General features: G+C 41.2%; 1 protein-coding gene across 2 annotated transcripts in view; it reads left to right on the top strand.

Annotated features, from left to right (window-relative positions):
- The window catches only part of FIP1L1 (factor interacting with PAPOLA and CPSF1), a 604,847-nt gene that overhangs the window by 438,031 nt on the left and 143,041 nt on the right, over positions 1 to 23,775 (top strand). For both annotated transcript variants that reach the window (XM_086962650.1, XM_086962648.1), the window contains exon 11: positions 4,612 to 4,638. In XM_086962650.1, the coding sequence (XP_086818776.1) occupies positions 4,612 to 4,638 (27 nt within the window). The remainder of the gene's footprint in view (positions 1 to 4,611; positions 4,639 to 23,775) is intronic.

Raw genomic sequence — 23,775 nt, 5'->3', positions numbered from 1 at the left:
TCAGCCTCCTCAGTGTGGCAGATGTCCTTCTGGAAGACTGGAAATTGGTCACCAAGTCTGCTTATTCTGGAACATGTTTGTATCTTGGTGCCACGCTGCGGGCTTAATCCCTTTTGAGGCTGACATTGATAAATCTCCTTTTTCATAAAATAATCAAATAAGACTTGAATCAACAAAAGACACGGTTTCAGTGAATCTTATTGTATTTGTTCCTCAGTAGATTTCAGCCACCGTGTTTGTTGTTAAGTCAAAGAGTATCCCTTTTACTACTTCAGGATTAAATAAACTAAATTAAGTCTATAATTCTAATATTTCACAAAACTGTGTCACTCTGCAAATATGATACGTATTCCAATGTCTGCAGTCAAACAAAAACCTCTCCAGGGTGAAGTTGCAATATCACTGTGATGAGTGGTTAAACGTTAGAACTGGGTGTGCAGCATATCATTATGAAAAGCAGGTCCTGCGGGTGGTATGCCGGAGGTACCCAGCAGTGTGATTGTTCCTAGTGTTCACAGCATGATTCTTGGCTGCCTTGTCTGTATTTCAGTTCTTGAATTGCCTTTCTTTATCATATTGTCCCTGGTGGATGATTCGAAAGGTTTACTCTACATGTACCCTCGGACACCCTTATTGTTTCGCTGTGGGTCTTAAATCTAGTTCTTACGTTCTTATGGCCCCACTATTTGAACCAATGCGTAGCTTTTCTATTTGTGTTTAAACTCGTAAGCAGTCTTTCTGGTGTAAATGACTGTAGAATGGTTGGGCTTAGCCGGCCCTATTGATCCTCCCACCGTGTGCAATAATTTACTGGGACATACATGCCCCTGCATTCTGCAAAAAGTGGCATCCACCTTCCACTTTGGCCACTTTGTCATTCTCTATCCTTGTTTTCCCATGTCACCCATCCAAGATGGAGGAGTATTTGCACTGGCTAAATCCTAGGTGAGCCATTTTCTATTACATTAATCTTAAAAGATCATATAGGGTGGGTGACCAGCTTTTTTGGGGGTTTGGAATGAAAAAGAAGGGTAATGCCGTAACCAAGCATACTATTTCTTTTTGGATTGCTCTTTGCAATTAAGATTTATTACACCTTGACTACGAAACAAAATGTTAATTGACATTAATGCCCACTCCACAAGGACCTGCCCTGGCCAGGGGCATTTGGTTACTAATATTTTCCAGTCAATTACTTTCTTTGCTGCATACCCGACGGCTTAGGCGAGGAGTACTGGATACTTCACCAGAGATGTTATACATACTTTTCTTGTTTGATAGGCACAACTAAATCGGGCCTCAAGGTAGATACTGCGTTGGTACTTATTCACAAGGTGAGGAATCTGTAGGAAGACCTATCCATCTGAAGAATAAAAAACGTATTTTAGGTAACAGTAGTGCTGGTGGATATTAAATCTTCCCTCAATGTCCTCTCAACCTTCCTTCCACCCCTTCTTAGGTAGTGATGCTCCTACTAAGGGTCCAAGGTATTATCCAACTTTTTCATTCTAGTATCTGTTTCTCCTGTCAAGCTGCTTAGCTCCTCTAGGTACATCTCATGTTGGCATTGTAGTAAGTAACTGACATGAGCACACAAGGCAACGGCAGACATAGACCGGTCATGTCACTTCCTGGGTGGGTGGAGCAATGACTTAAGTCATGTGGTGCCTACACTGGAGAGCTATTGCTAAAGAAAAGTTTCAGGATCCAGTTTAGCATCTGGGTATATATCAGTACCCACCAGTTATCCTTTTCTTTCAACTTTCAACTTTTTATTTCGGTCTTGCACCTGTAGGCCCTGGAGAGATTCAAATCCTCTTGGCATGAGCAGTTTGTTGGCAGCAAAGAAATAAATACAGGGAGACACTGCGCTAACCTCCCCATTCCTAAAGAGCTGAATGTTTTCTAGAAGACTGAGATAATGGGGCTTTCATTTCCTGCTTCTACTTATTACCAAACCTCTTAAAATAGGAGCTTTTACTATTCACAGTGAACAGGCTGAATGTTGTAGTCTAGTAATTTTTGTTGATTAAAGTATATTTTTTATTATTTTTTGAGGATCAATGTGCAAAGCCAGTTGGCTCCCAAAATGGGCGCTATTATTTTAGGCTTCCAGTAGGAGCTCTTCATCTTGGCTTTCTCCACAGTCAACAAAGAGTCAGGGTTATGGTGATCTGCTCTCCAATCTTCAAAGCAAATAGATATTTTAAAGGTGCCTGGAAACCAAATATGTCAGTTTCTCAACGTGCTTCATCTGTTATCAGAGATCGAATTCCTGGATAAGAAACCAACATTCCGCAATTAAGCCGCCAGATTACAGAAGTCATTGTGCAATGCCTTTTGTAAAGATTACCTCTTTACATTTATACATCTGCCCATAGTAGTTTTCTTTTATCAGAGCTCATTTATCCGTAATCAAGGCACGTCATAAACCACTTATTCAATTTTTCATTTTAAAGCACATGGATGTTCATGATTTCTTTTTGTAGATGAATAGATTCTAGCAAGCACACATTTTAGCCCTAATTTGAAAGCTTTAGATTGTTTTTCGTTTTAGTTGAGGTCATCATTTTGGTCTAGGCACAAATATGAACTAAAAATTATTTTACTAAATGGCGTTCACATTTCCTAAAAGCTCTCCAGTGTATTCTTTATGGACATGTTAGTTTTTCATTTGAATAGGGTAGTACTTATTAGACATCTGCTTTTCACACTGAAAATTGGTTCATATTTTTTTGTTAATCAGGATGTTTCTATTTCAGTTGCCATTTCATAAAGCACATTTCATTTGTGCTGAATACAATGGGTGTAATCTGACAGCTAAAAGAATGTGTATCCGTTTTTGGATTGTGCCAAAATATCCATTGTTACATAGTCAATGTTGACAGATTTTTGATAAAGTTAGTAATTTCAAGCAAATTGTTAGTGAAGGTCAACCACTGTACTGGGTTGCAGTTTAGAACTAATAGGCAGCACCACTTTTCTGAAATCTGCATAAGAGCGAAACTGTTGATTCTTCCTGCAAGCAGATTATCTTGGATACTGCTTGTAGCCATGGTTCCATCATCCTTGAGAACCTTCTCATGTTAAAGCTCATTCAGCTTTACATTTAACGGTCTTAAATTTGTTTTCTGTCCCAAACGTTTAAATATATTTTAAGATCCCACAAACAGTATGGATATCAGCTACATAATTATATCTGGAGAGACCATATTCCCCCTTTCAAAATGAAGTGGCACGCTATTCTACAATGATAAGTTGGGGTTGTGTCATTAAACTCTCTCTCATTCATGGTGTTTTAAGATTAACAATTTTTACTTTTCAAGGCTGTGCTTACGGGACAAGAATTATTCTAAGCATACAAATAATAGAGACCCAAACAGAAGAAATGTTTTTGAAATTATCTAACCTTTTTGTTTCAAGTGGTTGGCATAATTATCCTAATGTGTACAACTTGCATATGCCCTGATAAACAGAAGTAAAGGGCCTGTTCTCCCCCTTTAAACATAGCTAAATTGGTTTACCCCATTGACTTATTTAACTTGCCTTCAAATCCCTAATGTATGATATTGAAAATACACCCAGGGGCTGGTAGTTAAATGCCACCTGTGGACGACAGCACCTACTGTCCATTGAGATATGCGACTGCCCAGTCAACTAATGATTCACAGTCTCACAAATATGTTTTTGAGCAACTATGCCACATGGAGTTATATTTGATGCTCCCTTTTTTGCAATGATATCGAATGTTATCCAGGCTATTACCCTCGGAATGCTCTGAAAGCGACATGAGAGCCTGGTCGATCTTCCCCACAATCAAAAACAACTTGTACACCGATATTCTTATTGAGGCCTCATTCTCATAAACCCGACCAGGGTGAGCGTGTGTCCCTGCTTTATTGAGGGACTGTGCAGCATTTGGAACGGTGAAATCACTAATCTGATCTACTTTAATTAATGATATCTCCAACCCAAAGTTGATGGTCTCCTGACCACAGATGAAAGTTTTCTGGAAAAAGATGACATCTTGATATGTTGCAGAGCAGCCCCACTTAAATAAAATCTGCCTCATTTAACACAGGATTTTGGCAAGATAGACTTACTTGCTTTAGATTACCATCACATTTAAGAAAACAAAACTGGTTCTCTTGACTTTTTTCATGCAGTAGGAAAAATGGCTTACTGTTAAGCCTTTTTAAAAAAAGAGTGGCCTAATTAAACACATTATGTGGAAGCGTAGTAGTAAGCGAAGATTTAGTCAGTGCAAAGTTGAAATCCTAAGATTTTGCCGTATTAGAGCTGCTTCTTCTCGGTCTTCTGGCTAATGATCTTCCTCTAGAATGTCTCTGCTTCACAATATTGGTCTATGTAATGAGATTGAACTTGGAGTCTGCCTCAGTAACTGTGTTTATAACTAATGCACGTGAGAGAACAGCATGGCCAAAACCATTCTTGGAGATGTGAAGAGAGCAATATGCTATTTATTACCATTGTTGAGGGAGGTGAGAGTGAGCCTCTTGAGTCATGGCCCCTCACACTCATTTTAATGTGTGATAAATGTGCCCATACAATTTAATTTCATTAAATGTGTCTTGTTTGTTTTTATTTTAGGGATGCCGATAACTGTGCCACCACCAGGTAAATTTATCGTACAAATGAATCATGTCCACCAATTGCAAAACTCTAATGTATTTTAAAAAGTACTTGAAGAAAAAAGCATGCAATTTTTATGCAAAGGATAATATAACATTCTCTGGACGCTGGGTTGCCTGTTTATATCTGAAAAATATTTTTAGCAGTGCGACATCTTAGTCAGCTGCAGGTATTTTTTTCAGTTGAATATTTTTTCTTGTTTTAGTAATTTTTAATTTCTTCTAGGTGTAATGTAAAATTTTGTTGTCTCTTACACAAGTTTGCCTTTACTTTTTCTTTATTTTCACTGTATTTTACCTGTGGACATTATACCGTTGTGGCCATCAAATTTGTCACCTGATGGATTACAGATGAATGTCATTCCTGTGTTCAGAGTTTCGTCAAATTATGGATACAACAGTACAATTACTGAAGTTAAATTGAGCCCAACTTCTCCCTGTGAAAGCAATTGATGCCCGGACTCCCTCAACCGAGGTCACCTTCGTTCATATTCTGAGCCCTGCAGCTTGATTTGACTCCACCTATGCCTCATCTCCAGCTTTTTTCTCTTTTTAGTTTTAGCCAAGCTACAGGACTATTCCAACTCCAGAAATAGTTCTAAAAAGACCAGCCAGTGTCTTTGTTGGCCTGTACTCTAAAACACGTTTGGTTGAAGCTGTATGTGATTTTTTTGTCAGGGATTAATATCACAAATTAATTCCTGTATACTTACTTTTGTCGGAGGTGCTCGGGATTCAGTTTTCCAGACAGAGGGCCAAGGTATAACATTTTTCTGAATGTGGAAGCATTACCACACTAAGCTTAGTGAAGCTGTTCTTCCCTAAAGTGTTTCTTGTCATCGCCCAGTTTATTATAACTGGCGTCCTACTGTGTCATCTCTGTCTATACTTTTTCCTACGATTGGCTTTAAAAGAAGTAAATAATTGGTGAAATTTTAGTGTATGTATGGGATTATTTCCTTCTTCATTTTGTACCCTGAGTGACTAATGCCGAAACTCGAAAATTTCAACTAGGTTTTCCCATAGTTTTCATTTTTCTCCTCAACAAGGGAGCATAGACCAGTGCTACAGAGTGTATCGTGCTTTTTTTGACCATTGCTTTAGTGTCTTAGTAAATCATCAGGCAAAACAGTTGCCGGGACGTTTTAGTGTCTAATAAAAACAGCTGCTGGTTTTCAGGATGCATATTGTAAAACATTTATAAAGCATAACTTACACATATTTTACAACCAAAAGTATAAAAAATATTATCTAAGGAATGTGGCAAACTCGTCTACGCCATATATGGCTTTCATTACAAATTTTCCAGTGGTTTGACAAGATCAAGTTGATCTTTTGTGATGGCGGCCTCACCTAATGAATACATATCACAAGGGCTAGACTGGATCTGGAAACTCTTGCAATAGCTCTCCTGCACCGGAAGGTGGTACTGGCCACACTCCGGGGTCAGTTACTGCGCAAATTTAACATTTCTGGAGCCATATGGCAGGAATAATTACTTGGTTTGCTTAATTATGATTTTACAAATCTTTCTAGACCAAGCTCCTACACCTAGGTCGGATACTTATCTATCACTCTGTATTTTGTAACTCCTGGGTATGGGCGGGAAAACTTCTTACTCTCTCCATTAGCTGCATTAAACATTTGTAAGTCAGATACCCCTGATGACCTAGAACAAAGCTATAAAAATTGCTGCTCTTCTAAGATCTGAATTCTGATCTCAACTCACACTTGCTCTTTACCTGTATATGATCTGTAATCCTTATTTTGATATTTTTTTACTTCCTGGGTTACTTCACCCTCAACATTCTGAAGTGCTTTTGTGTTACCTTATATATTCTATTCAAATTTGTTTTTAAAGTTTTGTCATGCACTAGATGTAGTCCTCTTACCTAAAAGTCTATACTATTCTGCAATGTATATGCAAGTTCTCTCACTAGCTTAGTACAGGTCTACACCCTTCAGGTTTTAAATGCAATTCTTTCCAGTTATTGAATCACTACTGCTGCTTAACGTTAGCCTTTTCAGTGAAACGCCTAAATGCAGAGGCTCGAGTGCAAGAAGAACATATGCAATCTGTTTGGAGGTCCCATAGATGCAAGAGCTAGTACGCATGAAGAAAACTGTGGGCCATCCGAAGGTGTACCCTGTCATTGCCAATGGAGTTTTGTGAGCCGATTCATCTCTGCTCTGAATCAAGTGTGTAGAACGAGGTTCAGTATTGGCGGGGACCTTATGTTCCATCCACAGCTAACATGACCACCAGGCTATTGTATTAGACGTCCTTTTTTCTTAGCCTAAAGGAAAGTCTGTAAACTGCTTTTTGTATGGATTAGTTGATAGATTGTGTGGCAGCTATACTGGTGGCTGCAGTTATTATTTTCATAAGGCAAATTAGTCTTCTGCAATTGCTGTAAAGGGCACTCATTTTGTGATAATTACACTACATATAACATGTTTTGCTGATGCAACCGTGCGTTATTATTGCCACGTGGTGTGAGTGTGCAGTAATTCCCTTTTTTAGATGTGTTTTATAATAAACAAAATCTGAGTGAGGGTAACTGACACTTTGTTGGTTATTTACCTTTGGCAACAGCTGCTGACAAAGATTGAAGACCAATTCAGAAAGGAGATAGTGTACATTAAATATAAGCAGAGCAGTCTCTTTCACCTCCTGACCAAAACGAAATCTAAAAAGCATGTGACAGTGGCCCTGAGGCAGCAATGGGCAAGGAAGGAAGTCCGTTGGCTGCAGATAGCAGGCCGTTTAGCCTGATGTTACTGGATATGTTAACATAATTGAAGGGTCTTACGTTTCTCATAATTATGGTGGGGAATATGCAATATATGTGAATATAAGAAAAATCCAGAGTTGGACAATCTAATCCAATTACCATGAACTCTGCCAATATGGGAGTGAAATCAACAAAAGTTATCTGATTGCAGAACATAGGGCCATAAATTGAGCTAACGTTCCCACAGTCCTCCCTATAATCTGTTAGATAATATTGAAAGATGGCAGCTTAGAGGTAAAGGAGGAAACTCTCTGCAATACAGTGATGTTTATGGGCAGTGTATTCACTGGCAGTAGGCCACTTGTAACATTTTTAAACGCGATTAACCTAGGAGTTTCCAGAGCCAAAATGTGCCTCGTATTTTGTCCATGATGAATTGTATACAGACAACATTCTTCAGAAACATTCACCACATGCGAATAATAGAAATATTTCTCTCTAAAACCCTGGTATCACTCTGTTTATATAGAAAATCATATGACCAGTGAGATATAGAATATAGGATATGTAGAAATCAATTTTCCTGAGAAATCATGAAATATATGTATGATTGCCATTTAATTTGTAGATGCAGAGATAAGATCAAACTTGTCGCCCCGATATTCATTATACTACCAGGAAATGAGCAGCGTCTCTCATATAATCGTTCAAGCCGTTATGCCCACTTGCTTTATGTTGGACAGCCATAATTTGAAAGGGGCTAATTAATTGATTCCAAATTGATAAAATCACAGGACAGTCTTCCAACATGGAAATATGGGCCCCATATCCCTGAAAGCATTTGTCAGAGACATCAGAGTTTCTATTTAAATACAAATTTTAAATGAAGATAATCTTGATTAGTGGTGAATTAATTATATAGTAGACATTTGGAAAGAAATACAAAATCTTATAATGATTTCAAAGAGCTTATTATTATTTTTATTGGGTTCTGTTAATATATTACTATTTCATAGGTTACCACAATATTTTTATATGTCCATAGATGACTTCTTAGACTTATGCTATTTCAACTGTTTACAATTCTGGCCACTCATTCTGGAACAGCATTACCCACTACCATGTACACCATAGAATTATGAAATAAATGACGTTTTTGCATTGTAATCCTCAATGGCACCTATTTGACGAATTTTCTCAAACCTTTGCAGATTTATTGCACTTGTTACATTGGTTGGCGAAGAATTGGAAGTTTGGCGGCGTTTGGTCAAGGGGGTGTAAAGGAAAATGGGGGGAGGGGCTGTCCCAAAATATACTTGCACTCCAATGCATTGTACATAGACTTTTGTATTTCACATAGCGGCAAAACAGCGGACTGGATTGTATTGAAATTTCACAGCAATGTACATTAGACTATGTAGATGATTCTTTTTGGTACTGCAAGGGAAGTTATGAAGTGGTTATGAAGTTATAAGGGACAACAACATAGTAATATCTATGTATACTAAAAGTAGTAAGAAACCCCAAAATAAACTAGACTGCATTTTTAAAGTTTCAGATTTACTACATGAACAACTGAAAAACTTATTATGGTTACATGCTAATGGAACCCTGTTAGAAATGGGGGTCTCTAGTTGGCAGATTTAGATACATTTTGAACAAATAGGGACACTTTCTTTCAGTCAGGGTAAGGGGGATACACTTCTAAAATAACCCCTGCTCACCCCTGTGGTAGCTTGGCACGAGCAGACAGGCTTATCTCAGAGGCAGTGTGTAAATCATTTGTGAACACATTCAGTAATACAGTGAAAACACTACAAATGGACAGCACAGCAGTTTAGAAAAATAAGTAATCTTTATCCAAACCAAAAGAAGACCAAACGACAAAAAGCCACAATACAGTAATAAAAATATGACTTTCAGATGGTAGAAATAGTTTGGTTCAAAGCAAATTGCAGATGCAACACTTTTCACACAAAGTACCTTGGATGTGTCACACAAACAAACAAAACGGGCCGCAGGGAAGGTGATGTTTTGATTCCTTACACTCAGGGAAGGTGATGCGTCGGTTCCTTGCTCCGAGGGAGGTGATGTGTCTGTACCTTACTGCGTCCCCCTTCAATGCGACAGACTTGGCACCTCGATGTGATGCAACGATTCAGGACGATGCGTGGATTCTTGCCGCCGCACAGCAGGCTTGCCTCAAAATTGATGCGGTGATCTCCGGTTTCAGAGATCGTTGCACCTGGTGCGTCATGCGGCGATTTCTCGTGCCGCGGCAGGCGGTGCAGAGGTTTTTTCGGCGATGCGTCGGAAACAGGTATGGATGCGTCACGCTTCTTCGATGTTGTGTTGATTTTCCAGCTCCCAGCGGAAAACAGTTCTCTACAGGTCCAAAACAACAGCAAGCACCTCTTGCAGTTCAGAACCCCCATCAAGGAAGTTCAGTGGAGCTGGTGGTGTCCCTGAGACTTCAGAACAGGAGGCAAGCTCAGTTTCAAGCCCTTGGAGATATTTTCCTCAAGCAGATGACAAAGCACACAACAAAGCCCTTTTCTCCTTTCCTTGGCAGCAAATAGCCACTGCAGGCCAACCCCAGACAGCAAGCAGCACAGTGGCAGTATTCCTCCACAGCTTCTCTGGCTCTGCTCCTTGGCAAAGCTTCCTCTTGATATCCCAGAAGCGATCTAAAAGTCTGCGCCCCACTTTTTATACACAGAAATCCTTTGTTCTGTGAAGGTAGAGAGTGTCTGTACCCATCCAAAACCAGTTCTGTTCTCACTGGTGCAGCTTCCTGACAGGAGGTGGAGACATCATTGTTGAAGGCAGGCCAGGCCCATGTAGTGAAAGGAAATCTCCTCTCCATACTCTAAATGCAGCCCAGGTCAATTCAGCCCAGCCCGGACTCATCAGGCTCTCTGGAGCCACTGCTCCTCTCCAGTCCTTGTCCTCCAAAAACCATACCGGCAATACACAAACCTAGCAGATGCATACTGAATGGCTAAGCAAGAAAAGACCTACTTTCTACAAGTAGTATTTTTAAACACAGGATGTAAAAATCACATTCACTAAAAGATGCATTTTAACATTCTGAGTTCAGTCATATCAAACTTTATTTTTCTACCTTGTTCCCAGGGGCAGATATGTTTATAAGATGCTATAAACAAACTTCTGATTCTATCCTATGGTGATCAGGTAGCCTTGCAATAGCAAAAAACTAAATGTGCAGTAATTCACTATCAGGACATGCCACACACATCTGGGCCTGTCCTACCTTTTTAGGTCTGGCGACCTATCGATGTGCGCAAGCGCATCGAGCGGAGCGAGAATTCAAGTGGCGAAAACATCGTGAAACCAAAGGGCTTTCAGCCCCGCTTTTTTCATGCAGTTCCCGTGTACATGCACGCGCATCGCATGCAAGCCCAGCCTCTCGCATTCCCAGGCTCTCCCGTCCCCATCCGGCATCAGGCACTCCTCCCACACCTCACGGACATCCGCCCCCAACAGGCATCAGGCACTCCTCCCACACCTCACGGACATCTGTTCCTTTCTCCTCCCCCTCCCCAGCCAGCTTCCCCCAGGCCCCTGCTGCTTCACACCCTCATTGCCGCTCGGCCCCCTCCCATGCCCGCCGTGTCGCATTTCTCCTCCCCCCCTCCCCTTCTCTGCCTTGCCTTCCCTCCGTCTTTTAGAATAGTGACCACTGCAGGCAAACAAATAAACTGTGCACTACAAAGATGCAGAAGCACATGGCCGGCCGTACTTTAGTTTCCCTGCCTGTAATCAGCCTCAATTTACAACCTTCCTACGAAATGTCTTCATTCTGCTTCACACCCTCATCGCCAGCTCTCCCCTCTCGGCCCCCTCCCCTGTCACCAGCTCTCCCCTCTCGGCCTGATTCACAGCACCAGAGCGGCACACGTTGATGCTTGCATGCATTGCCCCGGACTTGCTTACACACATGCCTGCTTCACAGCACCAGAGCGGCACACGCAAACAACCTCCTGCCCTAGGTGAGTTGTGCTATAGTTGGGCCCACGGAGGAGAATGTCACGTGTTCCTCCAAAACTTAGAGAGAATTCACGTTCTTCATTGAGCATATCCGGAAAATGTGGAACGCTGGAGCAGCAGCGGGGGTTGTGCACGTGCTCCTGCTCAGGAAAGGAGGGTGTCATCCAAAGTATGCCACTGGCAAAAAACACGGCCATTGGCTCAAAAACCAAAGGTGATCCATGTTCACATACTGGGGTCCGAGACTCTTCCAAAGTTCCCGTGCCGCGCAATTTCACTAAAACTTGTGAGAAAAGGAGTGTCATTTTAAGTGCTGCGGGCCAGTATTATTGTTTATACACTAGTTAGGACTGTACATAAACTCCCCCTGTTTGCCTACATCATGGCTTCCCTGGCACTGCAGCAGACACTCCAGCAGCTGCTCTGCTGCCCTGTCCACCGCAACCCCCAATGGAAATGCGCTGAACATTCATCAGTGCGAAACCAGCATGGTGCACTAAAAGCCCGCCAACGCTGGCCTCTGGGTCATCAGCTATTCCACGCCTGTGCCCAGCACAGCGCCCCCTGCTGGCCCACTGGCGGCCCCGGGGGCGTGGAGGAATCTGATGAGTGAGATCAGAAAGTCACAGTTTATCTCATGCTTTATGAATGACCTGCAGGAGGCGAGAGAGCTGCGAGTGATAGCCATGCATAAGTCATGAAATAGAAAGGGGGCACGTGACGCCTTAAAGGGAAAGCGCCACCCAGAGCCCCCTCTGCAGGAGACAGCACAGCCACGCGCACCAGCGAGAACTGAGCGCTGTAATAACGCAAGGAAACGCACGCGCCAGCTGGGCTTGCATTCACTTCATATACCTCACCTCTCGTGCATTGTTCAGCACAACACACACAGAGTTCAAGACTAGAAAGCAGGCTGCTCGTGGATTAAAGGGACGTGGGTATCCAGCAGCATGAAAAGATGCGGGGAGAGTATGTGTATATATAACATATATATATATATATATATATAACAAGTGACTGTTGTAGCGATGTTGGTGCACACTTAATTGTCTTTCTCTGATGATCCATATATACTGTTATTTACATTTCTCTCTCTCTCTCTCTCTCTCTCTCTCATCTGTTGTAAAAAAATTACCACTGTTATTTTGGCATTTACCGTTCAGACGTGACTGTGGCCCCCTCCCCTGCCCGCCGACATCACTATTGTCAGCTTGCGGTGTCATCAACATGAAACGTGAGATTTGTATCTAACGGGTTCGCGTTTAACAAATTACTGGGATAGTTTGTCATCTGAGACTATCATTGAAATCGACAACAAAAAAACAGTGAAGCATAATTTCTGCAAAACCCACAGAGGAAATCGCAGCAGCCTTGAGGGCTTTACATCACTTTGATCACGGGTGATTCAGAAGACGTCAGACTGGCCCACGCGTCCACCAAGAAGACGCTGAACATATCAAAACACCCATGTCTGGCAGCGCTCCAAGTCCAGCTAACACTGAACACACGCCCCAGCATCCCTGCCTGGAAGGCCGCAACACAGGCCGGCTGTAGGCTTCTTGAATCCACGCCCATCAGAAGCGCCAATTACGGCTCTTTTCCAAGCATGCCTCACCTTCGCCAGGAGCTCTGGAATGTATTGTCATTAGCAGCCAAGTTTGATAGGCCTCGCTCCCCTTAACAAGGTTAACCTTGAAGATTTACGAGGATGCACATTCCAAGTACCAGCAGCCATAACATGGTTAGGCATCAGCAGAGAAAACAAGCACTGGCGTTGCCAATAGGTCTCGCAGTAGGAAAGTTGGAGCTATTACAATTGCAAATAACAATGCCTTTTAGTTTTGTTTTCATTTGAAAAACATAAAGGGCTTTGTCATTTACAAAACCAATAGCTCCAACTTTCCTACTGCGAGACCTATTGGCAACGCCAGTGCTTGTTTATACAATGCACCCTACCCACCGAGGTACCTTGGGCCTACCTTAGGGGTGACTAACATGTAAGAAAAGGGAAGGTTAGGGACTGGCAAGTGTTTGCACTTGCAATGTCGACATGGCAGTCCCAGACTGCACACAGGCTGTGCAATGGCAGGCCAGAGTTACATCTTACAAGCTGCTTCTGTGGGTGGCACAATCAGTGCTGAAAGCCCACTAGCAGCATTTGATTTACAGGCCCTGGGCACACACGGTGCACTGTACTAGGGACTGACTAGTAAATCAAATAGCCAATAATGGAAACTCCAATCCATAACAACAATTTACAAAGGGAGCACTTGCACTTTAGCACTAAACAGCAGTAGCACAGTGCCCAAAGCATCTAGACCAACAAAACGCAGTCCCAACACACAGCAAAAACACAGAAGGCAAAACCAAAAAATGCAGACCCACACCAATGGTGCCAAGTCTAACAAAACTCATAAACAAATACATAACAAATAAATACATCTTAATCTCCATAAGTTCTATTTACATGCTATCTGGCTCATAAAAAAATAATATCTTCCTTATGTACGTCTGTGCAACAAAATGAAAGTGCGCTACACAAACTACTATTTGGAGGGCATGATAATTGATCACTAGGGAAAAAAATTGTAATCCCAATAATAATGATGGCCTTTCATTAACTTTGGGCCTCGTATATTGCACAATCCTACTAAAAGTAGAAAGGAAGCTAAAAAAAGAAACTAGACTGCGTATGTTAAGTTTAAGAAGTACTACATCAACAATTTAAAGACACATTTATGGTCACACGATTTTGTAAATCAGTTAACAATTACATAACAAATACAAAAGAGTAAAAAGAAAGAAATTACATTAAATCTGATTGTCTCTCTGTAGTTATAGTTAGTATTCCCAGAGATAGGAATTCCTCAGATTTTAGTTCCGTAATAGCTTTCCACCCATTTGACGAATCACCATAAAACTTTCCAGGCCTACATTATTTTGAAATGTCAATTTTTTTGGTGAATAGTCAAGGGGGTACAAAGAACAGATGAGGTGAGGGTTCCCACAATGCTTTTTCCATAGACTACTTTATTTGACGTAGTGCGAAAATGGCTGAACAGATGTGTGAAATTTGGCAGGATTATACATTGTGGTGCACAGATGATGCTTTTGGGTTCCGCAGTTAAGTAGGGTATTTTTTTAATTTATAAGGCATTTAAACTTAGTGATATATCTCACAGTGTTACTTTCACTGAATTTCACAGATTATTGTGAAACTACCAATGTATATGGCCATAAGCTTATTTAAAAAAAAAAAAAACATATATATATACATATTGCAACAACAAGTATCGGAAAATCTTTGACACCAGATGGAAAGCACACGCGGGAGCAGTTGATCAAAGTATAAGATACTTTATTAGTGCAGACCCCCCTCCTGACAGACGTGTTTCTCTTCGCTGCTTTTTAAATGTCAGTTACCCTGTGTCGGTTTGGCAGTATTTCACATAGCAGTATGTCACATGATTTGTCATTAACACAAACGATGTACTTTCACTTTACTACAACAGGCTAAACAATTGATAGCCATCTTGTAACATAGTATTAGTATGTGATTCTCACTCTGCCAAGTTCAAGCAAAATAGTGAATAAGTGAGATTAAAAAATACTTTAAAATCGTCATACATTGGGATCCCTATTAATTCATATAAGCATCCAGCTATTTACATCGCCATGTTATGTCTAAATGAAAAATTCATTATATAATTCTAGACCACTGGCAAATAAAACAGGCTGTTACTTCATGCTGGAAAGATATATATAGCCTTTGTTCAGGAATCCCAATTGTATCATAATTGTGCCCTCAATGGGCATTTTCCAATCAGCGATTTCATATTTCAATGTGTTAGTGTTACCCGCCTTCTTGTTCAGCCCTAATGGGCATACCATTATAATGTAAACAAATAATTAAACAAATGATCATAAGCCACATTTTTCTCTACATGATTACCCTTCAATCAGTGATATTCATTCTAAGTTCATGTCCTATTCTTCCACATGCACCCAAAGCTCTTCATCATTGTGAAGCCCAATGGGGGCCTTTGTTTGAAGGTCTATGATGTACCTGGACTCCAGTACTCGTAACATTTTGGTCCTATCGCCTCCTCTTTCCCCTCTCTCTTTCTGATCTATACAATAATATTTCAGAAGGTCTCTGTTACTGTGATGGAATTGTTCGAAGTGGCGTGCCACAGCATAGCTTGCATCTTTGTTTGTTATTGCGCGCATATGCTCAAGGATACGCTTTTTTGCTGGATTGGTAGTACTGCCAATGTAGCGTTTGTGACATTGACATTCTAGACAGTATACCACGTATTCTGAGTTGCAATTAAGAAACTTTTTAATTATTCTGTTTGGTCTAGGATTCCTTGGCCTTCCCAAATAAGTAGTAGTTCTTTTACTGAATTTACAAGCCTTGCAGCATAAACACGGATAAAATCCCAAGACATTGATCTTGTTACTTGTTGTCGTTATAGGATCGAAATGGCTGTGTGTCAAATGGTCGCTCAAAAATTGGCAACGTTTGTAAGTTATTAATGGACAAGACGGTAAATGATATTTTTAAATATCCGTCTGTAAAATATGCACATTTTTTGGGAATATATGCACCACAGCACTAGATCTACTATTGTAAGTGGTGACCATTCTCACATTACTTTCCTGAGCAACAGGTATCTTTGTCTTGGCCATCAATAGGCTCCTTTGTTCCAATTTCTCCACTTTAGCCTCTGTCTGTTTTAAAATAGATTTACTATATCCTCGTCTTTTGAATCTTTCTATTGCTGAATTTTTTGCTGATTGAAAATCTTTTTGATTGGAACAATTGCGTTTAATACGCAATAGCTCCCCAAACGGGATATTCCTAATCAGGCTCCTAGGATGATAACTGGCTGCGTGTTATACTGCATTACCAGCGGTTGGTTTTCGAAAGACTCTAGTTCGTAAAGTTTCGTTCTCGATAAAAACTTCCAAATCTAAGTAATTTACCGAAACGCCACTAATTTGGTCTGTGAATTCCAGATTTAACCCATTGTTGTTCAGAGAGGATATGTATGTACTCCTCAGCCGAGGAGGACTTCCTCTCCAGACAACAAACAGGTCGTCAATATACCTGGCCCATAGAATAATACTATCTAGCCAAGGTTCATTTGCCTCCCCCCAAGTCACGTGCTTCTCCCACCAGCCTACGAATACATTTGCGTAGCTGGGGGCGAAGCATGTGCCCATGGCGGTACCGCGTTATTGCTGATACAATTTGCCAGAGAATAAAAACATATTCTTGTGTAAACAAAAATTAATCATTTCCAGCAACATGGTATTGTGTGTTTGAAATTTTGGGGCCCTTTTATCTAAAAACCATTCAACTGCCTTCAAGCCATCTTGGTGGCGAATGCAAGTATAAAGGCTTGTAATGTCGAGTGAAATTAAAAGCATATCCAGCTCCAACACAATACACTCCGTAAGTTTAAAGAAGTCTTGGGTATCTCTGACATACAATGCCAGATCTTTGACTAGCTGGTTTAGAAAAGAATCTATATAAAATGAAGTGTTTTCCAAGAGACTATTGATTGAGGCCACAATTGCCCAACCTGAAGGATTAACAGGGTCCTTATGGATTTTAGGTAAGTGGTAGAATGTTGAGAGAACCGGTGATACACAATATAAAAACAAGACTACATCTTGATTTAACATTCCCTCATCCCTCCATCCTGCAAAAAACGTTTGATAATTCTTTAAACAGTTTGCATAATCCATTCTATTAACATTTGCGTGACAATCTGTATCTCCAAGTTGTCTTAAAGCCTCTTTCACATATTGCTCTTTATTATTGCCTCCTTAGTCTGAGGGCTTAATTTCCAGTGTCAAGTCCATTGTCAGTGTCTTAATCGCTTCCCATTGTTTCCTTGGCATGTTATAGTCTTTTCTTGGATTTGTTTTTGTGTTTGTTAATTCTTTCAAGTCTTTGAGGATTGCTTCTCCAAAGACATCAATGGTGTCAAAGGGAACTTGTGGCATCATTTTTTGATTTTCTCTTGAATATGCTTCTGCCCCCTATTTGTTCAACACTTGTGTCTTCCGTCGTTCTAAAAATTGGTCCTTCTGAACCATCTATTTCCGAACCTCTGGTGTTGAAGATTTTCCGATACATGTTGTTGCAATTTACGAGCGGTTCATCACAGCTGAAGTGAGCACCCAGGAGAAAGCAAGGAGCGGCGGTGGTTTCCTGTGTTGTAAAAATAAAAAATAAAATATATATATATATATATAAAAATAAATGTATCTTCCTATTATTAGTAATAGGTAGGGACCTACTAATTACCCAAATCTAAGGCCCTAACACAGCCAAAGTTCCACTCCCTTCTATACTATTTTTTTTATTTTTTTTATTGAACTTGTATTGCGCACAGCTACCCGCAGTGGGTTTCCCGGCGCCAGGGACAGACTGGAGAAGAAAACAAACAACTGCAAAGAGGGAGACACAAGACCGGAAAATTTAGAACAGAAGAGTTTTCAGTTTTTTGCGGAAAGCAAAAAGACTTGTTTCTGTTTTTAGCGCCAACGGGAGAGCATTCCACATCTTAGGTCCTAGATATGCAAATGAACGGCCTCCCATTTTTGCTAATCGGATTCTAGGAATCACAAGATTGCTACTGTTAGATGACCTCAGAAGGCGGCCAGGCTGATATGGCTGCACAAGATTATGCAAGTAGACAGGAGCAGAACCTTGACTATTCCACTGTATGCCACTCCAGTGTATGCTGGTGCACTCTACCCCACTCCAGTCTACACTGCTTCACTGTACACTACTCCACTATAAGCGATTCCACTCTACACCACTCCACTGTGCACCACTCCAGTCTATTCCACTACGTCATTTCATTCTACGCTAGTCTATTTGAATGCCATGACACAAAAAGCTACTCTACACCTCTGTATGCCACTCCTGTCTACACCACTCCACTGTACACCACACAGCTCTACACTATTCCACTCTATGCTATTCTACTCTACATCACTCAACTTTACTCCACTCTATTCTACTCTATATCTATGCCACTCCACTCTATATGCAGCTTCAGTGTTTGCCACTCTACTGTATGGTATTCCACTCCTCTGTATGCCACTCCACTGTATGCTATAACACTCTACCCCACCCCATAATACACCACTCTAGTCTACACTTCTTCTCCACTACACTACACTCTATTACACTCTAGGCCACTCCAGTCTACGCTACTCCACTGTATGCCACTCCACTGTACACTACGCAATGATATACTATTTACTATATGCCACTCCACTCTGCGCTATTCCACTGCATTCCACTCCAGTGTACGCTATGTCACTCCAGTGTATGCTCCTCGACACTATACAATTCTACTCTGCAAAGTTCTACTGCACTCTGTTCCACTCTATTAGACACCACTCTGACCCCGTACACCCCACAGTCCAAATTTATGACTGTATACTGTATTCTACAGCACACTACTCCACTTTGACATTTTCCAACCTAGTACAGCACTCCACCGTACTGTATAAGACTCCACTCCAGTTCAATGTGCACCACCAAACTGTACGATAATCCACTTTACCCGACTCCACTCTGCACCACTACACTCTACACCACTACTCTATATGCTAGTCCACTCTACCCCATTCCACTTTACGCCACTCCAGTCTACACCACTCTAAGCTATTCTACTGTACGCCACTCCACTCTTCCACTGTATGCAGCTTCAGTCTTTGCCACTCTACTGTATGCTATTCCACTCTACCCCACTACACTGTATGCTATTATGCTCTACCCTATCCCACAACACACCACTCCAGTCTACAGCACTTCATTTTATGCCACTTCACTTGTCGTGTTGTTCCTACAAACCTAAATAGGATCTGTGTGTTTAGACAACATATGTTGTAGGATTGGAGTCAGACTGATTCTAGACACCTCTACCGAATATGTTAGACTGTAAACCAGATAGCTCACAGTGCCACTAGAAACCCCTCTTACCAAGGAGAGAATAGTTCTTGGCAACTATCGAACATAACAACTCTGTCCCATCAGGGATCGTGGAAACAGTGCCACTTTTCGCCCCAGTCACTCGTGCTCACTTTGTCTCAGGGAGACACACAGAATAAAGGGTGGGGATGTTGTTCAATAAGCTTTTATTGAACCAGCGTCATTTTAGTGTAAAATAGGTGTTCTGAAACAACCATTAGACAGTAAGCTACAAATGATAATAAGCACTAACCGGGTTAAAGGATGGTAGATTTCTACCATCATGCTGAAACAATGAATACAGACAAGTATATAAAATACATGACCGTAAAATGCGTACTCCTACGATGCATCCCTAACGAGATGTACCTGAATGTACCAAGCATGTATGTGGGTGTAAAGCCAAGAATCCCTCTAGGATAAAGTCAACCCCATTACCTGATGTGAGAGACTGTGGGACCCCGTCTTGGTCTCGAGATAGACACCCCTCAAGGGATGTCAGACCACTGCAAGCTGAAGTGTCTGCGTGCAGGGGCCTCTGCATCTCGCGTCAGTGTGTCAGTATAGAAGTCCTTTTCTCCTCTGACTATCTCAGCAAGAGATGATGTATATATACCCAAAGTGGTACCCCCTGGGGATATACTTTGCTGTGTCATGTCGGCTAGTATGACGGAAGGAATGGCCCTTGTACATAGTTCTTATGCATGAGATGGTAGGCCTGCTGTGATTGCAAGAATCCTCATGCCTAATAAATGAGGCTTAAGCTTTTCAGAGAAAACTCCATTTCATCTGTAGACATTACCGTAACTAGGTAAAAAGTCAGTACTAAGAACCGTTATGCTGTGTAATGGTAGGGGAGAATATAGGTAAAAGGTTGGTGATTCTCTGAGCCTATATTGGGTACCTGTAGGGAACATAACACCCGCTCCTCATCTGACTGGACGACATACTAAAAAATGTATGTACTCAACTATTAATAAGTCATTTAAAAATAGTACATAAAAAGTAAAATTTCTAAAAATGCTAAAAGTTAAAATAGTGCATGCAATAGAAGTCTCTCCTTATTAAGTTTGTATATAGTCAGAACGTAGTATCAGTACCCTGCAGCTCAATTGGTGGCTGTTATTTTAGCATTCCAAAAAGGAACGGTTCAGCTCTCAGCAACATCTCATGATAATAAAAAACAAGGCATGAGAAAGGCAGGGCAAGAAGTCATAACATCTCAAAAAGTCATAACATCTCAAAAAGCTTCCCCAAAAATGTAAGCAGCTTCATAGCAGTTTTTAATCTTCAGAACTTTGAGCAGGTGTCTGAGTTTCTTTTTCATAATCATTAGTTTATTGGCTCTTTTGGTTTCAGTTGGCAAAGAAGCAGCTTTTCAGCAATTGCAAATAATTAAGGATTTAGCGACATGACAGGTTCTGTTAACAATAGCCCAGTTTTCATGCCCGAAACATATGGTAACTTTTATTTACACAATAATATACAATACAGTATTCAACAATTTAAATGCTGCCTTTGCTGCTGCTGAATCATTGAGCAGTATAACTTTGAGTCCTTGAAGGTAAAGGATTGACCAACCTTCCTAATTATATACTACGTATAGGGCAGGCAGCAATCTTAAGCTGAAGCAACCATCTTTTGGCCAAAACAAAATCAAATGCCTCTGTAATTGTGTCAAACCGAGATGTAACTAAGAAGTCCTGCTTAGCTTCACATGGGGACATACTAGGCTCTTCTAACCCTCTTGGAGCATGATTTCACATTTGTTATGAAATTCATCCTATTTTTTTTTTTAACACTGATTCTGTAGGCCATTGCATGCTTATCATAGTTCGATATGGCTCGTCTAGAATTATCTCTTGTGCTGACTCAAGTGCTCCCTGATTTCGGAATTCCTCTCCAGAGGTTCTGGAACAGATTCGAAAACATCTTGTGAGAGAAATCAAACTGATTCCAGAAAATAGAGTCCAGGGATTTTATTTTAGACACGTTCTTGTTCCCAAGAACACTGGGGACATCTGGTCAATATTAGATCTGTTTTTCCTGAACTAGTTTTGTCTGGTAGAATCCGTCCACTTCATAACTTTAACGGAAATCCTAGGGTAGATGTGAATACAGCCCTGTGGTCTCATAAGTCCCGCAATCTGAGGTTAGGTGGAATTGTGTTTCAGGGAGAAGATCTGTGGGTGATAAGTATGATGTCCTACCGTATCTTCTGTATCTGGCTCACCAGAAGGGGCCGTAGGTTCAGGGAGCTAACTTCAAGGATTTTTCCTGGCTGATAAGGCTGGATATGTAGCCAGGAATTGGAACCTTTTCAGTAGTCTTGTGTTCTAATATCTGCAGTAGTCCTCTTACAGCTAAGAGTGAGTCCTCAGGTGATTTGTTTGGGATTTGAAAAAAGGAAGCCTCCTCAAAATGATCATGTCTTATGGAAAGCTCACATGCTGGGAACATTTATGTTACTTAATTCCATGAACCAGTTAAGATTTACCTTGTTTAGCACCCGCTATTCCTGATAGACCCTTGATACTTTTGCCACTGCTCTTTGTTTCCTTTCATGTCGAGGGTCATGGAGGACAAACCATAGTCTGATTCTGCTAGTTGTGATGTTGATGATGCCCGTATCAAATCAAAATATTTACATTGGTCCTTTGGTACCAACTTTATCTTCAACATGTTTTCCTGCTACCAAAGAGACATCTTCTCGTTCATCATTGATAGCACCTGCAGTTGACCGTCAGAATTTAGCATTATCAGTATAGATGCTTCAATTTTTAGGTCAAGACTACAAGACCGTGTATGTGCAGTCTGTTGTGATACATTACCAGGAACATAGAGTGGCTTAGAGACAGTCTATTGCTTACCATTTGTTGCCTTTCCTGTCACTCTTGTTTGCCTGCTTCTTATTTTGGTCCGAGCTTGTCAATCTGGTGTTTGTCTCTCTCCTGGAACTTGACCGCTTTACCATCTCTTTGATTGGCTGGTATCTCTGCTTCACTAGTTGCTTTTCAAGCACTATTTATTTATTTCCTGTGAAGCACTCCATGAGAGTGCATGTGTTTTAGAGCTGTCTTCCTCATGTACTTCTCTCCCTGTGTGTTTTGTGTTGTTTTGACACCCTTGTGCTTTTTCCTACCTCCTTTCTGCTGCATTTCACATGTGTGCGTCTATTGCTTTACCACACCCTGTGTTTTGTCCCTCCATCCTCACTCTCTTCTCTCGAGACTGTTGCTTCCTCCATCCGTGCACTCTGTTTTGCTTTCCCCTAACTCAGTTTGCGTGCGCCTCCCTCCACCCTGCCCCATGTTGCTTATGCATCCTGTGTTGCCTCAGTGTCCTCCGTTCTCTCCTGTGTTTCTTTTGCGTTCCCCTGCCCTCCCCTGTGTTGTTTCATCTCCCCGCGCCTGCTTTTAAAAAGCCAAAAAGATGCTTTTGCGCATTTTTTTTTCTATTTAGTCACTGGTCCAACTCGGTTTGTTTAGACGCAAAAAAGAGCACCTGCTTCAATTTGTAGATACGCCCAAACATAGTGTGTGCACCTACAAAATAATGCGGGTGGTCACGGCAAGAGATATTTTTTATTTACTTTTTACCTTAGCCTTGCTGCAATGCATCGGGATGTTGTGGAGCATGGCTACCTATTGGCAAAGCCAATCGATCCCAAAGGCAATACTTACTGACTTTTGGTATTGCTTGTGTTTTAAACCCTCCTGACAAAGTGTTAACTAAAGTGCTGGCCCAACTTTGCATTCTGGGGATAGGTTAAATTCCCTATTTCTCAATTTGAATTACTGGCTAATCAAAGCTCAACCTCCAGCTTGTTGTCAAGAGAGCGTGCGCAACTAGTTTGCTGCAATCTTTTTTTTTTTTTCTTTTATTGTCATTTCGTTGTCATTTACATACTACATGAACAATAAACATTAAACCTCTCCATCTGAAGTTCAGTTGTACCTATCATGTCACACAGCACCTTTGGCAAATGCATCACTTCTTAAAAACATTCCCCACAGCATGCAATATTACAATCAAGTCGCCCTTCCCGTTGTCGACCCCCCATGACCAGACCCTTATTTCATCCTCTGCGGCCCTTCCCACATTTTCATGGACTTGTGTCGGGGGTTGAATTGGCTAGTGGAGGCTCACATACATTTCCCCGGAATTCTTTCCACTTTCCCCATATTCTGGACCATTTGTTGGGGCATCCCCTATTGGTGTATACCGCCCTTTTCCGCTATCATTGCAACATCCATGTCCTTTTTCCATTGTTGGTGAGTAGGCAGTACCCCGGAGCCCCAGTTCTTGGCTATATTTCTATTGGTGATCGTTGCCCCTAGCATGGCCCAGTTTTGTAGCGCCAGATTGAGATCAG

Source organism: Lissotriton vulgaris, chromosome 3_1 (genome assembly GCF_964263255.1).
Source record: "Lissotriton vulgaris chromosome 3_1, aLisVul1.2, whole genome shotgun sequence".
Taxonomy (NCBI): domain Eukaryota; kingdom Metazoa; phylum Chordata; class Amphibia; order Caudata; family Salamandridae; genus Lissotriton; species Lissotriton vulgaris.
Note: the sequence above shows the minus strand (reverse complement) of the source record. Positions and strands in the feature narration are given on the sequence as shown.